The sequence below is a fragment of the Copidosoma floridanum genome, unplaced genomic scaffold, assembly GCF_036245765.1.
Source record: "Copidosoma floridanum isolate Cflo_tuat_1 unplaced genomic scaffold, Cflo_Japanese_pri ptg000016l, whole genome shotgun sequence".
Taxonomy (NCBI): Eukaryota; Metazoa; Arthropoda; class Insecta; order Hymenoptera; family Encyrtidae; genus Copidosoma; species Copidosoma floridanum.
Window position 1 is genome coordinate 14414462 of NW_028321893.1, and position 15785 is coordinate 14430246.

The following is a 15785-nucleotide window of genomic DNA, read 5'->3' on the forward strand; positions in this document are numbered from 1 at the left end:
CAAACTTTTGTACACAGACACTGATAGTCTTGTGTATGAAATAACAAATCAAAATATTTATAATATAATGTGTAAAAATATTGAGAAATTTGATACTTCAGACTATCATTTGAATAATGAGTTTCATTTGCCTCTGGTTAATAAAAAAATTGTTGGTTTAAATAAGGATAAATGTAATGGAAAAATCATGTTGGAATTTGTAGGACTACAAAGCAAAATGTACAGTGTAAAAATTCAAGATCAAAATCCATTAAAGAAGGCCAAAGGTGTTAAAAGTTCGGTTGTGAAGACTACAATAACTTTTGACGATTATATAACATGTTTGTGTGAAAACACTATAGTATGAAACGAGAGTAAAAAAATATAAGATCGTATCATCATCAGCTTTTTACTGAAAAGCAGACGAAAATTGCACTAAGTGCTCATGATGACAAACGATTTTTGCAACCTGGTTGTACAGATACCCTACCATAGGGTCGTTACAGCATAGTGGGAGAAGAATCATCCAATAAGAGGGAAGGATCGATAGAGGGGGTAGCTAATCAGGTAGCAGAAGCTGCAAGGGCTTTTACTGTATTGGATCCCCTAAAAATAGACTGAACACTAGCAGATGAGCCTACAGTGGAGGGGTGGTGCTATATAAGGAGTTGTCTCAACCAGGCAAGCTCATTCTACACTCCAGCAGAGGTTTCAGTAAGGTTGAACTTAATCAACAGAAGCTGACATCACCTTCAAGTGAATCATCGAGTAAAAAATCTAAATGCAGTCAAGGTGATATATTTTTTTTATAGTAAATATTTGTGCATATTTACTCAGCATATGTAATGTATGAATATTTTATGCCAAGTTCCATGTTTTTTTTATTTTGTTAAAGATGGATCTTGCAGCACTCAACAAAATCGCTGACAGTGATTTTCTTCCTACGAAGAAACTTTCCGAATTGATACCTAATCAAAACTTCATGTTGTCAAAACTAAGAAAAGTGTATACTAAATTTGGATCTAAGATAGTTGCAGAACTTGACGATGAATTTCAAATTTTTCTGCAGACGAAAATAAGCTCAGCTCTATTTAAAAACGAAGAATTTTATGATGAATTGTTGGAGGCTGTAAATAAATTTAAATTATTTATAGTGTACAACGAAAAACACATCATATTTTCTTATGCATAATGTAAAAAAGGTGAAAAAATAAATTACAATTTTTTTCCAAAAATTTGAGTATTTATTTAAAATATTCTTACTACGTAATATTTTCATTATTACATGATACATATAAAAATCTAATAATTTTTTTAATTAACGTAATTTTAGAAAAAATCTTATTTATTCGTCCAACTGTTGTGAGTACTGTCGAAATCCAACCATTTAACAAAAACTTGATGGCCACGTCTTCGAAAAACCTTCTCTATGAGTATACATCAGGATGCTTTGTTTTCTGCAGTTTTTGTTCGTAGAAACCTCCAGAAATAGGTTGATCTTGGTAATTTTTGAGGTGATACGTTATTGGATTTGTTGCTGCTACTCGTGTCATGGTAAATATTTCCGTCAACCAATTTGGCGTATATCCTTTTTAAATGTTTGTTTGGTTTTGCTCACTCGTACTTTATCACCAATTTTGTACTTCATTTTCAGCCACAACATCTTTAGACGCTTTCAGATTGCTGTACGTTGAGTATAAATTTATTTTATATTTCTGCATGAGATTTTGGGAGTTTGCATTATAGAATTCTTTCCCACGATCAGTTTGCATGTTCACGGGCACCTGTACTTTTTTCAATATTGAATGCGTTGCTGCAGTTACTTCTTCACCGGTTTTTTTCTTGACAGGTACAGCCCATGCGTACTTGGAGAAAACATCTATTACAGTGAGCATATACCGATAACCTTTGTTTTCACGAGCGTAAGGCTGCATCTCTACAAGGTCTGCTTGCCAAATTTCGTCTAAACCACGTATGTTGAATTTTCGGCGAGGATTGTTACGCCTGGATGCCTTATAAAGTTCCTCAACGATTTGCTCCATGTATTAATTGTCTAGATTCAAGTTTTTTGAATCAGCTTGAATAAATGGGAATTTTTTTTGCAAGTTATATACAAAAATTTGAAATTTATCTATTTTTTTCCAAGTCTTTTAATTACTTTAATCAAGTAAGCATAATTTACAGCATCTTGAGGCTGTTTTGGTGTTCCAACATTGCACAGTCTTTTGTTATTTAAGTCATACTGTCTATCTGCGGTAAGCTTGTATCCAACACCGGGAGGACCTCGGCTACCACCTTCGATCCTACCCAATTTTCGACTGAATACATCGACACTTATTTTGATACTAAAGCAATGATTACATGCATCAATATAAATGTATATAAATATATCCTCCCTCGCGAAACTCTTCGATAATTGACATAATTTCATTGTCATGACTTGTATTTCCTGCCGACTTTTCAGCTATTAATGAACGTAAACGATCTACTAACTCTCTAGGATCATACCAGTGTGTATAATCTACTTGTTGCATCATCCGAGCAGTTTTATAATGAGGTAGCAACGATCCACCTTTTTTACGAACCGTGAAATCGAACATTGGAGCATTTATTTTAATAAACTTATTACTATTATGGGTTCGCATAGCTCCGTTTTTTTAAACCCTTTTCTGTGAACATTTGACATTTTTAATAATACGTAGTATTTTTCAAAATCCTCCTGTGTCAACAGAGATTCATTAGGATGCTTTTTGATGAGTAGCTCCATTAATCCCGGAGTCATTGGATATTTTAAATCATCTATTTTAATGTAATTATTTTCAAATTCTATTCGTAAATTGCCAAGTTTGCACAACTCATTTTCTTTTCGCACTCCATACTTTAAATCTAATAAATCTTTCTGATTCTGATCAAGTATTTGTAAATAAAAATTATTTGATAAATTTTTACTGACTTGAACAGAATCACGAGATTAATGTTGAATAGTATTATTTAAATCGGTATCATCATCATCACTTTCACTAATGGCTGACTCGAATGTTATATCATGATCACTGAATTTTTCTGTTTTTTTTTGTTGATTCCCTGTATCAACTTTATTACTTTTTTCATCGTTTTTATTATAAAAATAATTGTGAGTAACAGAATTATTTTTGTGTTTTTTTTTGTTTCGGCGACAATTTCCATTAAAGGGTCTGTTATTGGTTTGAAAGTTTCACTAAGTACTTTTTCAGCCTCATTTTTTTCAAGCTTCAACATCTGTACTTTTTTTGAACCGCCTCTCGCGCCTTCACTAACTGATGTAGAACGTCTTTCTCTTATTGATACATCATGATAATCCAATGTCTTGCAACAGACTGTAATGATTGCGCTAGGGATGTCCTAAATGTATGGCAAAATTATCAAAGCCTTTTCTGTAGCGACCATTATTTATTTGCCTATCCTTGTTTAAAATGACGAATCCATGTTTATCATCATTCCAGTAATTAGAGCATAAATTTTTATATTGAATATATGGCATGTCTGAGTTTACACAATTATCATACACATGCTTCAAATTAACTTTATCTTGACGAAATAAAACTAAAAAGTTAACATTATCCCTTACAAGATGCTTTGGCACTTGAGCATATGACTGGCAAAGATAGAAGCAGTCAAAATTTTTGTGTCTACCCATGCAGAAAAAGACCGTTACATTATCTTGTTGTTCACAGGCTATATCATCAAAAATCATTATAGAATTCGGTAAAACATCATCTGGTGAGACTACAGTTTCGTGTTCACTGAAAGGTAAGTATTTCACACCCTCTATATGCTCCAGTAGTTCTTTTAAAAACTTGTACTTTGATTGATGTAGTGATTTTGAATACACGTACACATTTTCAAACTTAACTCCATTGGGATGCTCGATTAAAGCTAATAAGCTATTAGTTTTACCGCAATTAGATGGACCGCAAAATAATGCGCGAATACTGTCGGGGAGAAGTTTGCCATGTCGATTTGAACGCTTTTCTTGTTTTACAATAGCGTCAAAATTAGAAACTTGTAATTTTATGGATTGCTTTTCAAACTCCATGTCGATACTGTATAAATAATCAGTTCAAACTAATCTTTTAATGAAATAGTACAACGCTTATATAGTTTGAGCTCTTAATTTGTCAATGAATTTGTCTACTATAAATACATTATTCATTCTCTCGAACGCTTAGTCATAATCCAACCTCTGAAGACTAATCATCATCATCATCATTACGCGTCGTAAAAGAGGACACGGTCTTGTAAATAAAGTCATAAATCCTTTACCAGTAGAGCTTCATTTGCCAGGCTATCAGTACTGCGGTCCAGGTACTAAGCTTGCTAAGCGTCTTGCTAGAGGCAATCCAGGGGTAAATCCGCTGGACGCAGCGTGCAAAGAGCATGATATAGGGTACTCAAAAAATCGACAAGATTTGAAAGCCAGACATTAAGCAGATAAAATTTTAGTTGAAAAGGCTTGGCAAAGAGTTAAAGCTTTAGATTCAAGTATTGGTGAAAGAGCAGCAGCTGCCCTAGTAAATGGCGCTATGAAGGTTAAAAGTAAATTTGGTGTGGGGTTAGAGCAAGGGAAAAAACAGAGTATTAAAAAAAAAGGAAAAGAAAGATGGGTAGGTCAAAGGAAAAACAATGTAGTGCTTTAAACGCAGTTATTAAGGCTGCCTCGCAAGACATTAATACTAAAAGCAAAAGTACTCGAGATGTCATTAGTAGTGATTTGAAAGGTGCTCGTAGTGCAGTTAAAAAGTCGGGAGGTAAAAAGTATGTTACGATTCCACGCATCTTACGCCTTCCTACTCAGATTGGTAGAACTTTACCTTTGATTCCCTTGTTTGCTAGTTTGAGTGCAACCGGTGCTATGGCCAATGGAATAGCTGGTATTATGAAGAACACAAATGCTGCTAAGTCAGCTAAAAAGCAGCTAGCAGAAAGTCAGAGACATAATCAAACCATGGAAGCTATCGCCCTTGGAAAAGGTCTTTATTTCAAACCGCATAAAACTGGATTAGGAGTATATTTAAAGCCTTACGCTGGAAAAGGTTGAAAAAAAATAAAAAACTTCAAAAGAAAGGTTCAAAGAAATAAAATTATCTGATCGAGCTCTGACCAACATTGATTTGATGAAATATTCTAAAATCTTAAAAATTCCTCGTTTTCGTGGAGTATTCATGAGAAACAGTTTACCTGCTGACGGTCCATGGTTTTGTGAAACAGCAATAGTAAATCTTGATGATAAGAATGGACCTGGAACTCACTGGGTGGCTTATCGAAAACGTGGTAATCATGTTGTGTACTTTTACAGTTTTTGAGATCTGCAGCCACCTACTGACTTAATGTTGTATCTAAAAGTTAGTAAAGTGAAATATAATTATAAGGGAAATAAAGAATTTAACTCCTACAACTACGGTCATTTGTGCTTAAAGTTTCTTTTAAAACAAATATAACTTTCTTACATGGAGAGAAACCATTTAGTTACACTTTAACAACCATGGAAGAAACATTAACACTTAGCCTTTCTGGTACTTCTTCTGTTTTAGAAGCACAGTACTTTCTACCAATTGAATTATCACCAAAACACAACTACGTTCTTGGCTAAGAAGAACTTTTCTCATTTAACTCCATCCCAAATATTGATGAAAATTGTAATACATTTTATGTCGGCAATCAATTTATTGTATTACCAACAGGCAGTTATGAGATTAAAGATGTTAGATCATTTTTGATTGAGGTATTACAACCTCGCAACATAACTCTCGATATCAAGCCAAACAGTAATACGCTTCGAAGTGTTATTAAGTGCAGTCATACTATTGATTTTAGACCTAAAGATTCTATAGGCCATCTATTAGGTTTTACTCAGAGAGTTCAAAAAAATAATACCACTCATGTTTCAGACTTACCTGTAGCTATTCTAAAAATAAACGCATAAAGAATTGAATGTAACATCACTAGTGGAGCTTACATAAACAGTCACAAAGTACACACGATTCATGAATCTTTTCCCGCTGTACCACCCGGATATAAGATTATTGAAGTTCCTTCACAAATAATTTATTTACCGGTCATTGGACGTATCATTGATCATATACAACTACGCAATGTAGATCAGGATGGTGATTTAGTTAATTTTCGTGGAGAAGTCCCAACTATAAGATTGCACATAAAACCCTCTCCATAATGGGTATCATTTATAATCAGAGAAATCATATAGGCAGATCAATATGCACTCCACCACTCAGTCAACAACGAGCTCTCAAAGCGTTGAGACCTCAAAGAAAAAAAAAGTCCTTCAAAGCATCGAGACATCCAAGAAAACGATTGACACATCAAAACATTCAGTTTATAAAAAGTCTCGGTCTAAAAATAAAAATCCCTGGTGGAAACTTAATTGGATACTTTTTTGTTGTATACAAATGGACGAGATTCTAAATATTCAGTCTCTAGTCGCATTTGACGACTCTATTGCGCACTATGAGATTTATACTCATCAGCTGTGTGCTTTATCAACATATGGTAAGAGCGATAAAATCCCTATTTCAATTTAACATTAAGACTTGTGTTTTTTACCATCCAGAAGTTCTTTACATGTTAACGGAAGATTGGTCAAAGCAGATAAAAATACAGCCATAACAAACACCGCATTAATAAATAACACCATCTGTCACTTACTTGAAGACATACGATATGAGATAAATGCTATGATGCAAGTGCAAAAATGTTGGACTAACAAGCCTGATGAAAAATTGGCTATCGCTTTGTCCTGATAAAAAAAATCTATGATAAATGCTGGTTGGCTTGGCGTTGGAGAAGAAGAATATGATAGTCTTACTAATAATAACGGCTACTTTGATATTATACTTCCACTCAATATGATTTTAGGTTTTACTGAAGACTATCGTAAGATAGTTGTTAATGTAAAACATGAGCTTATACTTACAAGATCAAGAAATGATATAAATGCTGTGTTGCAAACTCTGCTCAATGTTGCTGATCTGGCCGCCACAGCAACTTGAGAAGACTTTAAAATAGTAACATTGAAGCTTGAATGGCTTATGCCTTATGGGCTAATGTCAGATTCTCATAAAATTCGTTTATTAAATTAGCTGCAAAAAGATAAGTTTGTATCTATGAGTTTTTGAACTTGGGAATTATATGAGTATCCCCTCTTACCTAGCACATCAAAACATATTTGGCAGTTAAGACATCTAATCAGTTGGAAAAACCACGTTATGTTATTTTAGCTTTTCAAACAAACCGAAAAAATCAGAAAAATGTAGGCACTAGTATGTTTGATCACTGCAATATAAGAAATGTGAAACTCTATTTAAATTCACAATATTATCCTTACGGTGATCTTTATCTCGATATAACACGTAATCAGTATGCATTGCTATATAATATGTATGCTCATTTTCAAAATTCATATTATGGCCAAAAAAAACACCTTCTTCAGGCAAACATCACTTTCTTAATCGGATACCTTTAATCGTCCTTGATTGTTCCAAACAAAACGAGACATTAAAAAATGCTCCAGTCGATGTGAGGCTAGAATTTGAGTCGCATAACAATTTTCCTGCCAATACATCAGCTTACTGCTTAATTTTACATGATCGTATCATTCAGTATAGTCCAATGAGTGGGGATGTCAAGAAACTCATGTAAAGCTATATAAACCCGATTCATGGGCTCTGCAAGCATTAGTTTATTCTCAGCCATCATGGATAAAGGCCAGAGTAACAGCTGGAGGAAAGAAGCAGAAAATAAACGGTGACAAGAAGAGTGGAAAAAACTTATAAAGAGAAACGAAAAGAAAGACACACAGGTTGAAAAAACAAAATAAGAGGGGGAATTGAAAGATAAAGACTGTGTAATTGTTTAAAAAATCAATTTGTTTAATAAGACTTCAATCAATATGTCGCATAAACCGAGTACAAGCAATTTTACTACTAATGTTAAGTATCAATAACTTTTAACTAAGGACGATGATGATAAAAACAAGAAATCTTGGCTGAAAAACTTTATTGATAAGTATTTAACCAACAAAGGATCTTGTCCTAGAAATGAAGGTTATGAAAAGATAAAAAACAAAACTAATGTCATAATAGCGAAGAAAATGGAGTATTTTGCGGACATGCAAGGTTTCAAGAAACCAGGTAATGATTATGTGCTCAACGAATTGGCTATCCTTCCACTTAGTCTCACCGATGCAGAAGCACAAGTATTTCTTTTTAAAGCACCCTTCAGCTGGCGAAAATCGCCACCAAAATATAAACATACAAATATATACCTTGAACTTTATTATCATGGACCAAGCTGGGACTCGGAAAAAATTGAGTACACGAAGATATGGAATATTTTACGGGAGAATCTTGAAAATGCTACTAAGATATTCGTTATTGGAGACCTGAAATAGAAGTGGCTTGAAAGATTTGGCTTTAAAGTTACTGATATGACAGACTATCAACCGTTTGAACTTCCAAGATTAGTAACTACTTGTGCTCATCACAATAAAACCTACAAATCCATTTGTGCTCTTCATAATGTCAAATGAATGAAAAAGATTTATTTTAATATGGAATAGGTTGATGTTGATGACGACAACAATAGTCATAAGAATCTGTAAAAATGTATTGTACTTAGAGAGTAAGATGTTCTTCAAATCATTTTCCAAATCTGAGCATTTTGCAAGTCTAGTTTTGTAAGTATAAATTTTTTTAATTTAAAATAAACAGATTAACCAAAATAAAAAATAAAAATGTTAAACAATTATTCTCCTACCCCTTCACGTCCTACATCATCGTGCAACGCACTCGTTTACAAAAAAAATACATATACCCAACGCGTGCTCAATCTGCACAAGATATTCAAACAGCGCGCGCAATCTCAAGCGCTGTAGGCGAAAAATGCGCATCGAAGCGCACGCAAACTTAAGCCTGCCAGACCCGCTCGCCCATTGGCTGCAAGGGGAGTCCAACTCATCAACGAAGAGGGGCTGCCGCGGGGAGGGGCACGCCGCGAGAGGGGGCCACCACCATAAGGAGGGGCACACCGCGAGAGGGGCTACCGAGGGGAGGGGGGCTGTGCTGGAATCGCCATAGCTTATCTACTGACAAACACAAATGTAAGGTGAGCTTAAATGAATTGAACTTCATCCGAGCTCCAAAAAAGTTTAACATCTTTATCCAGACTCGGAAAAAATCGAATAGTCTTCATACGGACTAGAAAAAAAGGGCATAGTTTTCGTCCAGACCAGATAAAAGGGCATAGTTTTCGTCCAAACTCCGGAAAAGGGCATAATCTTCGTCCGGGATCCCAAAAGGGCATAGTTTTTGTCCAGACCAGATAAAAGGGCATAGTTTTTGTCCGAACTCTGGAAAAGGGCATAGTCTTCGTTCAAGCTAGGGTAAAAGGCATAGTTTTCGTCTGAGCTTAGGAAAAGGGCATATTCTCCGTCCAGGCTTTGAAACAGGGCAAAGTCTTCGTCCAAGGCGTCGATTTGAAAGCATAATTGTGAAGAAAGTGAATTTTGAATTTTAATTCTTACTGTAGTAATCGTCGCTTCCAAAAAAAAAAAAAAAACACTTTTAACGAGATTGAAACCTGCGACCTTCTGCACGCTAACCATGTACCCGTATTCACTATACCATCATCTACCTCAATGTACAGAAACCTCTTATTTCTTATGTTGTGGTTCATAACTTTTTTGAATTCATACAATTATTTTCTATTTATTAACTCATTTGGTTCAATTGAACATAATGCTCATTATTAAATTATTCATAAAGAGCTTTGATCGCTTAGTGGTTAGCGTTCAAGCCTCCTAACCGGAGAAAGTTGAATGATCGTGGGTTCGAATCCCATCAAAAACTATCGAGATTTTTTTCTAGGGCTTTTTCGATGAAATGTGTACCCCTCAACGGGCTTCGTTTTCAAAGGAAAGCCAACACCTGGTCAGCTCACCGGCTAGTCACTATTGATTTAAAAAACAAGTCGGTGCAGCGGTTTAAATGGTTTATTCGTTATCTTTTCATTAAACTTAATAATGGCTGAGGTTTGCTTGAGACAATTGCTGCGCTCTGTGAATAGTACCCAGTAGGATAGATAACCAAGTCGTCTGAGGGGAACTGTGCAAGGGGTCGCATACTTGAGGAAAAAGAGGGCAGTTACGGAAAAAACGAACAGAAAAGGTTCCCCCGGCCAGCGAAAATTTACTCCCATTACCACGCACCTTCTCTGGCACTCTACAAACTATAAATGGTGCGACTGTAATTAATTCTATTTTTGAAAAATGCCTGACAAGGTTTTATTTGTTTTGTCAAGCCTGAGGTATCTATAAAAACATTTTTTTTTACTTTAACACATTAACATTGTACCCTAATTTCCACTGAAAGGCAACCTAACCTTGTTTGGTTATAAGAGACCTTATTAAACTGTCATTAATTAATAATTTTTTTTCTCGAAAATTTCCCTAGTAAAATATCTAAAAAAATTTATGAGCACTTTTCATATGCTCAAATTTAACGTACAATTTTTTTGGCACGATTCTACATTTTAAACTTTTCTTCTAAATCTTCTTAATACTACTACTAATATTAAATTATTCATTTGATTAAATAATTTTTTTGTAAGTTTACAAACCTTTTTAGTTAGAGCTATTCGTGTATTAAGAAGTAATTATTTAATTTTAATTTACAATTTTAATTTTCAAATAAATATTTTTGTTTGATTTCAAAAAGTTTTTATCATTTTTCATTATAAATTTATTCATACTAGATTCTATGACAAATCCGGTAATTCCTTTCTTATTGCATCTTATTCTTAAAAACTTCTTTATTTGTGAATAAGGTGATTTTTTGAATGTTAAACTACGTTGATTGGCATATAATATTGCTCTATTCAAGATAAAGCGATACTAAAGAATGTTTTTTCTCAGGCTTTTGAATGAAAATAGTGGGTATTGTATACACCCACATGTTTATATTACATGCACGTTGTGCTATGGCTTTACTTTGAAATTTTCCTATCTACGTGAGTTATCGTTTCTAATTATTTATTTTAAGAATATGGAAGCATTTATTAAAACCACACTTAATTATCATTTACCCTCATTTAAACGGTAATTGCACCATCTGTAATGCAAAACAGTGGGTTACTTAAAAATCGTTTCATAGAAGGTATATTCCCATTCTTGTATTGTCTTCCATAGAAATATAACTTCATACTTGAATACCTAAGCACTCACTGACCACTGGTTTTGTCTCTCTATTAATTTGTACTTAAACTTTGTATTTTAACTCATTTACTGTGAGAAGTTCTCGATTTTTTGGCCAGTATTCTCTACTGGTAATAAATTTATCGTTTATAAGTGCCCCATTTTTTCTCAGCGCTTTCTCTGAAATTACCTGTTACATTTTTCCCATCTCTACCGTTATTCCCCTCCCTTTCCTCGTGTCTTACACTATATACTCCTGTGTTTTTATGATTACTCATAGACGTATGAGCAAACAGTCTTTCTCCGCTTTTCTTACGAACACTGTACCATGCACAAAATACGATACTATAAGTATGTTAAAACTAAACCCAACTACCTTAGGACTGCTCACTGGTAGGATTTGATTGGGAGAGAGGAGAAATAGTACGTACGATTGAGAAATGGAATGGGATGGATTTTACATTCACGACACAATTTTTATTGGCTGAATAAGCTAGCTGCACCACTTAAAGTAGGGTTACGTTGACCGATTTTGTCACCACAACCATAGCGATTATTTTCATTGATAGCGAAACATAAAAATCATTAGAAAATTGGTACATGCATTTTCTTTACGAAGGCAAATTTAGATAGTTATAGCAAAAATACAAAATTCTCTAATATATTAATGTTAATTATTAATAAAACTATGATTACACTACTCATTTTCTGATGTATGAACCTACAATAACGTGTACAAACGAATTTGTAAAACAATATTTTCTCCAGACCGACTGTGGTAACAAAATGTCTCAAAAATAATTTTGTTTCATGAAAAAAATGACGAACTTTGTATAAAAGTTTCAGCTAAAAATGCCCTAAGCAAAATAAATTTCGCAACGGGCCTGAATCTCAAGTCGCATAAGGTGTAGTAACATAAACGCCAATTAATCTCTACTGCTTACTTGTACTACATTGCTGGATATTAATGAATTGGTCAAACTATATTTTAAACTCTTACTAAATCAATGGCTGCTGCCTCTCCACATAAGTGAACTTCATTTGCTGGGACTCCTAATAGAGCTCTTGTCCATGCCCAACCACGTTGAAAATCTTTAATGGATTGAATTTCATCTATTACTGCAACTTCACCTATAACAAAGTTTATACATTTGAGATCGTGTACCTTCATGTATGTGTGTAGTAATACAATAATAAGTGCTACATGGAACATTTAACGCCATCATTTCTACAGTACAAGAAATGTGTTTGGAAAAATTCTTGTCAGACGTGGCATACTTCCTTTCCTCTCCTGTGATAAGATCGCAAGGTGTGCCCTGAAAAAAAAAATTCGAAACTCTCACGTTACAATTCGTTTTTATTTCATTTTATTATTTTTTTTTTTTGACGTTGTCACAAAATCAGAGTATACAGTTAATAAGTGATACGTCGCAAAAATACATTTAAAAAATATTATGTTAGTTGGATGTATGAAATTTGAGTTTTGCAAAAACAATTAAATTGTACCTTAAGCATAGCTTCAAAACACTCAACAAGAAACAATCTGAAAATTTCAGGGCTTTCAAGTGTAAAAAAAAAAAAAAGAATTTGTATTTTTAGTACCACTAACCAACCTTTGGCAGAGAAATAAACTTTTCTGTTAGACTACGCACTTCCATCATAAAATTCTTGTACATAAATTTCTAGTAATGATAAAAAGTTTGGGAGCGTCTACCATTTTAAAAAAATAATCAACCTATCCTGAATACCCTAAAATTCTTATTATATCTCATAAATGTTGACTAATTTTCTATGAGTACAAATCATTATGTAAGTGTTATAACTATTATACAAAATACATCGATCGACTAACTGCAGTTACTAAATAATAATGTTCTATGAAATTTTTGCATTCTACTACATTAGTTAGCCGATAATTTCCTACTTGACGAATTTAATTTGTAAGTATGAAAAACATTAAATACATAAAGATATTTAGCATGTCACTGGTAACGGCATCTTGGTCTACATCTAGGCTCAACTAGATACTTTCCTACATGTTAATTTTTTTAAATCAATTTCAAATTTGTATTGATAAAAGGCTTAGATTTATTTTACAAAGTACGTCCATAAAATGTATTATTTTTATTAGGATCAAATTAAATAAGGAGTGGAATGTATGCTGTTTTAAATATTTATTCATACAATATCTCTATTTAACAAAAGCTGGAAAACTCATCAATCCTTACTCAAGTGTGATATCTCAACTTTTGGAGAAAAAAAAAAAAAAAAAATTTGAGGTCATAACTGAAAATTGTCTGTGACCATTATTTAGGAAAGTACTATTTTATATCTCACAGACAAAAATCAAGCTTTGATTTTTGATCAAAAGTCACAACAGCCACCCTTTGAGGAAGTGTTCTGACAAGTAAGCAGCATGGCCATCGTTGAGAATCAGTTACCTCCGGGGCAAAGTCTCCATCCAAATGTTTCGTAAAAATCAAGGCAATTTGTAAAACCTTAGACTTAACCTTTAATCTTAACAAATACCCACTATAGTAACTGCCTTAGAGGATCCAGCAATATTACAACTCAGTAATGCTCTAACGAGCTCACCAGCAGATGATCAATACGCTAATTTTAAGACAGCTATCTGAACAAGTTTTGTCGACTCTACAACAACCATAGTTCACGGCAATATAAATGAATTTTGAGAAAGATAGTTGACTATTCTAATCCATGTATGACGCTACAACTAATTCAATTTCTGAAAGTACTCAACAAACACACGTCTGTTTTTCTCACACACTCATACACTCCTTGAATCAATTATACACCACTAAATGTGTATATTTGTACAGGTTATGGGGCTTCATGCACCGACTCCCACAATTATTTGTAATTCCATGATTCTTTATATATATATATATATATATATATATATATATATATATATATATATATATACATAAATTATTAAAGAAATTTTTTTTTTTTAATTTTATTCAACTGTAATGCTATATTGAATTCATAACTCCCATGGCTCATAAGTATTAATATTTTGTTGTACACATTAACATTAGATCACAAGGGCTTAAATACTTTGAAGTAGTAGTATCTATACTTAAACCAGAGTTCTGATTAAAAAAATACAATTAATAACGATGCAGTTACAATTTTATAAGGCTACACCACATCAGAAAAAAATAATGGACACTTTTAGTGTTGTAGGGTAAACACAAAAGCCTATGGAAATTTACGTATTTCCATGGATTAAATTAAATTTACAGTTCACTTTTCAATAAAAATTGGTAGAATTAGAACAAAAGACATGTTAAATATTCTTCTTACTCTATCATTATTATCCACTAAGCATAAAAAAAGAGAAATCAATGGGGTTGAAGTAGATAATTGTTGTCAACGACAGTTTATTATTGTTGCAATGTTTGTACTATCTTAATGCAGTGGGATATGAATACAGAAATCAGATTTTAGCGAATTTCACTTTTTTTTATTATTGCATGTAAATTGCATTATTGAATTGATTGTAAGAATGGAAAAAGATATTAATATTTTTTTTTAGTATGTTTTGAATATATTTATTGGCTATTACAAAATACGTTAAAATGTAATGAATAAGTTCGAACTGTAGCATAATATTGTAAAAAAGATGGCATAAAAAAAGACGGTTAACGATTTAATTTTTATGTTTATTAAACCGACTTTCAAACAATATTATGAGATAAAAACTAGAAAACATTCACACATAAAAATATATTAAAAACTATAGAATGTGTTTTTTATACGTAGAATACGACAGTACTACGAAAATTATATCCTCACGATCGAAATATTCGAATCATTGAAAATCATAATGTAGTACAATTACTAACTTCCTTTAAGACATTTGTCACATTATGTAACCATTAAATTATTGATAGGGATATCAAATTTATTTGCTGACTTATAGAAATTTAGTAATGATATTTTTTTGGAAGTGAATAAAATTGTATTTTTTCCATTGGGTGAAGTGCCTTGCAAGGAACATTCTGGGTCTGTCAGGCCCAAAGTTTGTTCCTGCCCTAGAGCGGAATGTAATTGGTGGGCGGAAAGTGTGTACACGAGGGCAAAGTTGCACTTTCTGCCCTCGATGCAAAAAGTGTCGTTCCCACCCTGGGCAGAAACTTACAACAATCACGGCCTTCAGGCACGCAAGTTGTACTTTCTACCCTAGGTAAGAAATATACTAATTTTTCGCTTCTAATAGTCTGAATAACGATTTCGGTTTGTTCTTTTTTTCTGTTGAATTGACGTTAATCAGTATTTTTTTCTTAAAAAAAAGGCCATTTTATAATTCAAACAACAGTCGATCTTACGTTATATGACGTAAAGCATGTCATGAAAAGAATGTTTAAACACTTTAGTATTGTTGTATGATGTGTATACCGAGGAGTCATATTAAAATTATGCTCTAGCGAAAAAAAATTGAATATTTCTGCGTAGTATTATTTTGGGTTATGTTCCTTACAAATTGTTCTAATCATAAAAAAATTAAACATTATTTTATGTACAATCATTAAAT

General features: G+C 33.1%; 1 protein-coding gene across 1 annotated transcript in view; it reads right to left on the reverse strand.

Annotated features, from left to right (window-relative positions):
* Window positions 1-15785, reverse strand: part of Suv3 (Suv3 RNA helicase) — a 348081-nt gene that overhangs the window by 218248 nt on the left and 114048 nt on the right. Inside the window, exons 5-6 of the mRNA XM_089592298.1 lie at window positions 12429-12540; window positions 12225-12355 (exon numbers count right to left, since the gene is read on the reverse strand). Coding sequence (XP_089448424.1) covers window positions 12225-12355; window positions 12429-12540 — 243 coding nt within the window. The remainder of the gene's footprint in view (window positions 1-12224; window positions 12356-12428; window positions 12541-15785) is intronic.